The sequence below is a fragment of the Eufriesea mexicana genome, unplaced genomic scaffold, assembly GCF_001483705.2.
Source record: "Eufriesea mexicana isolate 0111107269 unplaced genomic scaffold, ASM148370v2 scaffold4304, whole genome shotgun sequence".
Taxonomy (NCBI): domain Eukaryota; kingdom Metazoa; phylum Arthropoda; class Insecta; order Hymenoptera; family Apidae; genus Eufriesea; species Eufriesea mexicana.
In genome coordinates this window covers 657,607-666,853 of record NW_016912293.1, presented here as the reverse complement: position 1 = coordinate 666,853, position 9,247 = coordinate 657,607, and the positions used below count along the sequence as shown (strand labels likewise).

General features: G+C 34.8%; 1 protein-coding gene across 1 annotated transcript in view; it reads right to left on the bottom strand.

The window, feature by feature from the left end:
• Nucleotides 1-9,247, bottom strand: part of Fas1 (fasciclin 1 Fas1 domain-containing) — a 588,690-nt gene that overhangs the window by 81,501 nt on the left and 497,942 nt on the right. The window contains exon 6 of the mRNA XM_017905693.1: nt 1,127-1,292. Coding sequence (XP_017761182.1) covers nt 1,127-1,292 — 166 coding nt within the window. The remainder of the gene's footprint in view (nt 1-1,126; nt 1,293-9,247) is intronic.

Below are 9,247 nucleotides of genomic sequence, written 5' to 3'. Positions count from 1 at the left end.
TATAATCCTGAAACGACTCAACTTTCGATTAAGTTCGTTCGTAATTTTGATCGTGTAATTGATTATCCTGATTCTGGACGAATGAAGAATTGAGAGAGATTGATAGTTATAATGGAATTTGTAGTGGTAGTAATTATATAATTCGATTAAATTAAAATAGGATACTGGATTGAGTTTAATTAAAGCGATAAGTGATTGTTATTAGCTGGAAATTAATATTGTGCGACGATGATAATGAGAAATTAGTGATAATAGAAAATTGAAACGTATATGTGAATATAAATATGAAATATGTAAATACTATATGATAATAATAGTAATATTTTTATTGATATGCTGTAATGATATTTAACATTTAACGTTTGATATGTCATTTCCATGAAACTTTAAAGATTCATGATGAAATATGAAGTAAAAGGTATACAGTCTTTTAACTGTAATTCAACTGTAATTCAAGTCTAGGGGATGAAACTACCCTCCGAAATTTTAATTTCTCTGACGTTATCCTGGAAACTACTGGAACTAGAGAAAAGTTTTTTAGATAAACATTTCGTAATTTTTAATGATTTCTAACATATTATAGAATAATAACAGTACTAGTTACTACAATAGTATAATATTTATCGCAATAATTACAATAATTTAATAATATAAATATTCGAGGAACGAAGCTTTGAAAAATAGCTTCAAAAAATTGCAGAATTCTATTTCCAGTTCTTCAAAAAATTTCTTCAGTCAAGACTTGTCAAAATTGAATATTCTTCGCGAGCACGAGATAATCCAAGAATATAACAGGTAGTAAAGATAACCGAAGATGTCAAGAGGGTAATATAACTTTATATGTACTGGGCTGTTTTTAAGAGTGAAAAGATAAAGGCTACTTGAATTTTAGTATTTAATAAAAAGATGAATGGGAACGTTCGAGAATTTACGCGATTTAATTCAAGCAAATTGGCTTTTCACGTCGTTCTTCATTTATGATATTAATACCTACGCTGTGCTCATCAGAATTCATGGAAACGTCACTTAAAAGTTTTCCCTTATTTAAATCCTAATAAAGTATTAATTCCAATGACAGAGATTCGTCGAAAGTTGATCGAAATTAATTTTGAAAAATGGGTTTTACCTTTATCGTGTTCCTTGAGGAAGCTAACGGTGACCTTGACGTTATCTGTGAACGTTAGGGTCTCATAAGGGACATTGTGAGGCGTCGGTGTCGTGAAGAGGACGTGGTTGGGTATCACGTGGCCATCGATTACCACGCGGTCAACCTTTTCCGGCCTGGGCGATGGCTGGAAAAGAGAAAAGAGAAATTTATAGAAAAGAAATGGTCAGGAGAATTTTTCGAAAAATACAGAATGGGTCTCTAACATTATCGATCGCGATACAGAAGAAAATGGTTTGCAACTATGAATTCCAATTGAAACCAATTTTAATTTGCTTCTTTTGCTTACAAATATATTCATTACTCAAAAATATTATGAAAATCTTGGACATATGACAGTTTTATTTATTAAATTTCTGAGAAAGTTAAGATACCTACATTGGGAACACAGAAAATGACAAAATTCGAAATAATGAATATAATTATAATTGATTTGCATTTAACTGATATGAATGAATGCTATTACAGTTTAAGATTATAATTTATGACCATCGTTTAAGACGGTGATATAAAATACCACATTATACAAAACTGTATTTTAAATAGTCAATTAGTCATTTCAGAAGTATCAAAGTTGCGTTGGGCCACATGCCAAATGGTATTATGAATAGCCAGTTGGACATTCAGAAATATTAATATTGTGTCGAGTTACAAATACATTTACAACTCTATTTGTAGATAATATCTCGGTTTAAAATGCAAGCAACAATTTTTCTAATATACTCCTTATTTAATTAAATATTCTGCTGTTTAAATATATTAGATCTGATCATAAAACAATTGCACTCGTTACCATACAATTTTTCTAAAGCAAAAATAAAAAATAAAAATATATGGTAAACAATTCTAATAAATACAAGAAAATATCACTGATTAACTACTAACAGATAATTCTTTATTTTTATCTTTTATTTATTAAAACAATTGCATTATTTGAACTGTCAATTTGCCAAATTACTTATCCGCACAAAATAAAAATTTCGAAATTTATTTTAAATATAAAAGTTAAGCTTCAGTTATTCAATACTTTGAAATTAAAATTTTAAAACATTCGGAAACTGGAACTAATCCAATTTAACCTGTTAACAGCTCAACTGTACAATAATTCTGAAAGTAGAAATTTAAACTGACTGTTCTCTAACACTCTGGTACAACTGCTTCGTTGTCAAAGTGTAAACTGCATAACCACTCGATCATACGATATTTCACGCCATGAAGCATAAGGATTTGCAACTTCACAAATTTTTGACCGTGCAGATCCTCTTTTGAACCACTCTCGAATGTATACATTTCCATTGAAAAGAGTTTCTCCATCTGCTCGAGTTACATAAATCCCGGCGGTCTATCGATCGGGTTTCCGATCGAACGGGTTTTGGGCTGTTCAATTTCCCAAACGTGTAGATCTCTTGTCGACTTTCCTAGTTCGTTCTAAACGCGTATTGAATTGAAAGGGTTTCCGGTTACTCGAATTTTCGATTGCGCATGTTCCAAATTATTCGGTTTCCTGACTATGCGAGCTGGCTACTGTACAGATTCAGCATTGCTTGGTTCTCTAATTGCACTGGTTCTTGATTGATAGGACCCTCGATGATACAGATTGCCACCTATACGAGTTCTGGCCTACATGGATGCACAATTGTTCGAATTCGCGATAACGCAGAAGCTTCAAATTGCACGTGTACTTTATTCTAATTACGCTTTTGTTAGACCTGTGTGATTAACTCGAAACTAGCCTGTTAATGTTTGGTCTAGGAAATTAGGTTTCAGATGTATAGGTTTTTCGATATATTGGTTATCAAAGGATGCTGGATTTAATTTACATATTACACCGAATGGGAGAATTTGAAGGAAAATTTTTAAGGAATCGTTATGTCGTAGTGAAACATTATTAGTTAATCCAGAAATATAATTAGTACTTTGAAAATATTGTAACTTTGGTTATATTCAGATTGTAATCGAAATTTTTCATATCCTGTAATAGATACTCGAATTTTAAGTGGCTACTATATCATAGCAAAGTAGAAATATTAAAATTAATAATAAACTGATACTTTAAAAATATCGCGACTTTCATTATTTATAGATTATTATACAAGTAAAAATCATTTAAAAATATTCTGTAATTTATTTATTTTAATTATATATTTAATACAAAGCCACGAATAAGTACACTGTTAAGTGGTACTATTACCTACATCACAGCAAAATATTATTAGCAAACTTAATAACAGAATTAATATTTTGCAAGTGCTAAAATTTCCTCCATCTAAAATCTGCTATGCAATTAAAAATTTTAATATTTGGCCATTTATAATATTCAACAATTGTTAAATTTACGATGTATGACATGAACAAGATGTAGCCCATCACATGGTATCATTACCTATATCATGATAAAATACTATTAGCAAACTTAATAACAGAATTAATATTTTGCAAGTGCCAAAATTTCCTCTATTTAAAATCTATTATACAACTAAAAATTTTAATATTTGGCAATCTATAATATTCAACAACGAATACTTGTTAAATCTACAATATATAATATAAAGCTTCGAATAAGATGTAGCCAATCACATGGTACCATTACCTACATCATGACAAACTACTATTAGCAAACTTAATAATAGAATTAATATTTTGCAAGTGCCAAAACTTCCTCCATTTAAAATCTATTATACAATTTAAAATTTTAATATTTGGCAATCCATAATATTCAACAACGAACACTAGTTAAAGCTACGAACCACGTAGCTCCTGTCAGATAGAACCATTACACCACCACACCAGAACAAAGTATTACTGGTGGAAATTCGAATTTCCACTATTCGCTAACCACTAAAGAAATAAAAGATCCGGATGCCCCATTATTTACAACAACGACTACCCACAAAAGCTCCATACTTAACACGAATCCACGAGCAAGACGAGGTAGCTTGTCAACGGCTCGAAACAGTACCCAAGAAGCCACTCTCCCCTCTAAATCCAGCGAAAACATTTAATTAACCGGTCGATAAGACATCGCGTCTCATTAATTACTTGCACTTTCTGGCTGAAACATTTCAACCCTTGTCCCTCCCCGATATCTCGGCCCGGCCTCTCTGCCGCAGGGATTCCGGCTGGCTCACAGGGTCCATGTAAACAGCCCCTAATGCGGTGTAATCGCGTAAAACCGCGGAGGCGAACGGCGACGACGACGTCAAAGACGCGCAAGAGGGTGCAAGAGGCATTCTGGTCTACGTGCATCCTGGGGCGTAACCGAAGCAACGAGCCGGCTAAGGGCGCGAAATAAAGCGTCGGCTAACCGGACCGATGATTATACACGTCCCTCGTTATCGACGCACGGGTAAAGGTCATTCCGCCGTGCAAAGGACGAGGCTGGCATGAACGATTGATTTCCGATTCGTGATAAGGCACGACAACGCTCCTCCGTTCGGGGGTCGAATTAACGCCGTGTTCTGTTTGCAACCGTGTTGTTCTCGCGTGACAAAGATAAAGCGTGTCGTTTGTTTTCCACGATCGAGATTTCGAGGGTGGCTGCAGGCGGCTCGTTAACGCGCGTCGCTCCTAACTGTACAGAGTGCACCAGGGCCTGGCCTCTAGCCAGGGGATCAGGCTTTGCCTCGAGGCCGCGAGTTTTGGTCGTCCAAGGATGCTCACAGCAAATTCCACAGTGTTACATTCGACACTAGCAGGTCTATCATTCTTGGTGGTCTCCTTGCTTTCCGTCAGAGGAATGTCAGGTGGTGGACAGGTACTTTAGCTTCATATAGGGTGGTTCCTGGGATCGGTGAAGGGTACGTTTTATTATCGAATAACACGAGTGATCATCGCCATTGATCGTCTCTTAATTCAATTTAATCCTCTCGATCTATCCTAAGTGAACGATGGTACTTCGCAAAGTACAGGATTTCAGGAGGAATAGAGATTATCGATAGACGTTCCGGATTCTCTATCTTTGTAGCTACATTGGCATTTATCGAGATAGGGACCTAGTTACCTGGTACCTGTTAGCTAATTACTCTTACCACGAGTATAACATATTATTCTTCTTTATGTAACATTCAAACTCGCGTTATTAATAAGCTTTCGTTGGAATTATTTGAGGAGTTAGTAAAGGCTATATTCTTGAATTTTGGAACATATATGTAGGGATACAGATTGATTAGCAAATATAAAGAATAAGGGTTATTTTGAATCTAAACCCGAGGCTACTGTTTATAATCCATCATCAGCCAGGTAGGCCCAGGTGTTCCCTCGCACTCATTCTCAAACCCTAGCATCCTAGAGAAATAAAACTCGTATCGTGAAATCTCTATTATAAAACACGATGTTCTTCTTGAAGCGGAATACCGGAATCGAAGATGGCAGAATATTTCCTCCCTTTGAAAATCCGACATATATATGAATGGGAAATTGGCGACGAGGTATTAGAGATGTTCCTTCGTCAGATTTTGTATATGAAATAATTAAAATAGGGTGATATGCACTTGTACCACGACAATCATACTGTGTCAATACTTTTGTCCAGCACTGTATGTAGGATCAGATTTGGGTGGGTTGACTCAAGATAGCATTGTTGGCTTTTTAATCAAATAAAATAAGCTTATAAGTAGAATGACGATCTTCCGATCTTTCTTAGACTGACTTGGATTTCTTACATACTTCCTGACTGACACAGTGGCACACTCTGACTCTCCTGTACCCTTGCACCCTTATTTAAACCATTCATTTTGTCCTTTTTCCCCCACTCAGGCTTTCCTTCCCAATCATGCCTCTTTCCCCTCAGCCAAGGTGAGCCAAGTACTTCAAACACATGCCGCACTCATAAACTAATTTCCAATCGTCTATCGCACTCGGCTGTCATACACATCCATTCGATCTTCTTGCGCGAGGTCACCTTTGTTCTAAGTTCAAACACTCCCGTCAATCTTTCAACCCCAGTCATTTCCAATCCTACATATATATATAATCAGTCACCTGACGATATTTTTTTTTATACAATATCGAGCAGTGCGAGCCAAGTTCAGGAGACAATCATTGACCTTCGTGACATTCAAGTTACCATCATCCCTTCTACTAGTCTATACACTCGCGAAACTAGACATACACGCAGAGAAACTTAGAGAGTTTCAGCTCAGCCACTGACAGTGCGAGCAATTTTCTGCCACGTCGACGAGGGGTGCGGAGGAAAACAGGAGGAACGAAATCGTTTCGTCGGTAGCTGCGTTACGTGATTACATCTTACATGATATCGTGAATAATTCCGCGAAGCTACGGCTGCACGTACAGCTCGCTGGCTGCATCCGGAATTAGCTGGAACGGAAGAATCCGCGGGACTGCAGGGAAGGAGCGGGGTCTAAGAACGACGTCGGAAAATACCGGTGGCTGCGTGGTAACCTGGTCGAGTCGAAAAAAGAAGAGAAGAGAGAGAGAGAGAGAGGAACTTGCCTGAACTGGCAAACGTTCGAAGCCAGGAATAATGTTCCTGTTAAGGAGATCCCGTGTAACGCGAGAGATCAGGGTTTGGGGCTGTTCGTCTGAAGGATACGATCCTGACGTAAGATGAAAGAGGGCGGTGAGATCTCTCGTACGGTGGCTTTGCGTCGTTACTTGCTCAGGGAATGCCGTTGCCATCGGGTTATCTGGAGGAAGCGTGGATGTAAAGCAGGTGGATCGGGGAAAACAAAGAAGAGATTTCGAGAGCGAAACAAGAAGCAAGCTGACGAGTGAATAGGCAGAAGTGGCTTTGATTGTGGCTCTTCAGCTCCGGCTTCCTGGCTTCCAGACATGCTGTTTATGACTGGAATTATCGGTAATTTTTTGGAAAGAATTCTGAGAATCGTGATTGGAGGAATTCGAAGCAAACTTCGAGCAATTGTGACTATCGATAAGATAAGGTGCAAGGGTGATCAGATTATGTTGGTGAAAAAATTTATCAATTTTTCTTTCAGGTGGTTAATTTAAATCATCTAATATCCCTTAATAAAATATTAATAAAATTTTATTGACAGCACTGATAGATTAGAAAATGCTTCAAAAGGTTTGATTTCATGGTGAAGTTATTGGTGAAATATGGCGAAGTTGGAACGACAGCTTCGAGCAATTGTGACTATCGATAAGACAGGGTGTAAGGGTGATGAGATTGTGTTGGTGAGGAAGTCTGTCAATTTTTCTTCCAAGTGGTTAATTCGAATTATCTAAGATTCTTTAATAAAATAATAATAAAATTTAACAAAATAAAATTTTATTGATAACCCTGATGAATTAGAAAATGCTTCAAGTATCTCTCAACTTCATATTTGATTTTTGTATTACAGAATGATGCGAAGTATATACAAGATTTAGCTTCCAATGAGATTAGAGTGCTCAATCTTGCTACTAATTAATCAAGGTGAACAATAGTGAGATTTCTAGGTATAAGCTATGAGTGTTGGTTTTATATGTGTGAATGCGAAGGAAGTTGAATAAGTGAAACTCATTTGTGATAATGTAAATATAATATTTGCGAGTGCAGTCTAGCATTAATGATGTTTAAAAAATGTTTAGAAGAATGTGCCAGAATAAAACAGTTATGTGAGAATTGTCAAAGAGGAAACATGGGTATGTGATGGTTAATAAGAGTGTGAGAGAGAGACAAGAATTTTCTAGAAAGTGTCAATCAATTTTTTGTTTAAAATAGTTTATTGCGAGTTGTTTTCGTTATTTAAATATTTTTATCAAAATATACTAATGTGTTAACTGTTAAAAAATATAGAAGATATTGGTGTCCATTTCTTACTACAGAAAGGGTAATTGCGAATGGAGTTAACCTTTAGTGATGACGTTTGCATATATTAGGAAATTCCTCTTTGATTGGTATATTTTTAATATTTATTTGTAATATTTCTATGTTGTTTTCAAAGGTATAGTCGCTAATAAAATAATAGCACTTTTTAATAATTCTCTCGACACTAATATACATATAAACATTGTATTCTGTATAATAATTAGGTTATATAGAATATTATAATACACGATACAAATAACAGTCATAATTAATAATTATATAATAATAGTATAAATAAACGAAAATATTTTAAAGGAATTAATTTTTTCTTAATATTTTTATCAACTGCATAATGTAATACTAACTTTCCTTTGTAAAATCAAAATTGATTTATGATTATGTGCTTTTTCTTTTCATATCAAAATGGTTTTGAACACGAAGTTATAAAATTTCATCAAATTAAAACAATGAATAAAATTCCTTTTAAAAACTGTGATCTCGAATAAAAGATTCAGCTTTCATTTTGGACCCTCCTGTGCTTTTTAAATTATCCATTTTCTCACTGTGATGTGAGTTACGTTTCACATAAACATTTTAGTACGTTCGTTATTGGCGAATTAACCAGTACTGGAACTTTTATATTGTCTTTTTATGGGGTTCGCTTTCGTTACTCCAGTAAATGTCTTGCAAACCTGTTAAAAGGTAGATCAAAAATCTCAAATTTTCACAGAAGTAGATTAGAGTTAATGAATCTTAAATATTAAATCATCGTGGACTCCTTCATCGATAATTTCTCATTTAACCTGACAAATTTAATCAGTATCCAATTAATCTGTAAACATAAGCGAATTTTCGAATATCTTGGAATTTCATTATACGTAAATACGTGATTTTCATGAAAATTAGGTCTTGTAATTAATCGTTGCTTCGTCTTTAAAATATGAAACAAACCGAGCCAGTCGAATATATAATAAATATTCTTAAACAAGATAAAAACATTGTCGAGAAAGCGTTTACGATTTGACATAAACTCATAAACCTATTCAACCTGAAGTCGTAAACTTAGGATAGGAATTAAAAGGCCTGTAAAAAGTTTGCAAAAGTTATGGTAAGGGCTGTCTGCAAACTTATGATTCTCTTTATTGCATTGTAACATAGTTTCCTTATAACATGGAAAAATTTAATAAAATTTACATTCATATAAATATTTTTGCGGATCTTTATACACCAAAATAAACACAATTACTATCTCTTCATTTCTTATGTTTTCTACAGATGTTCTCCACGAAGAAATAAGCAAAAAAAAAAAAAAA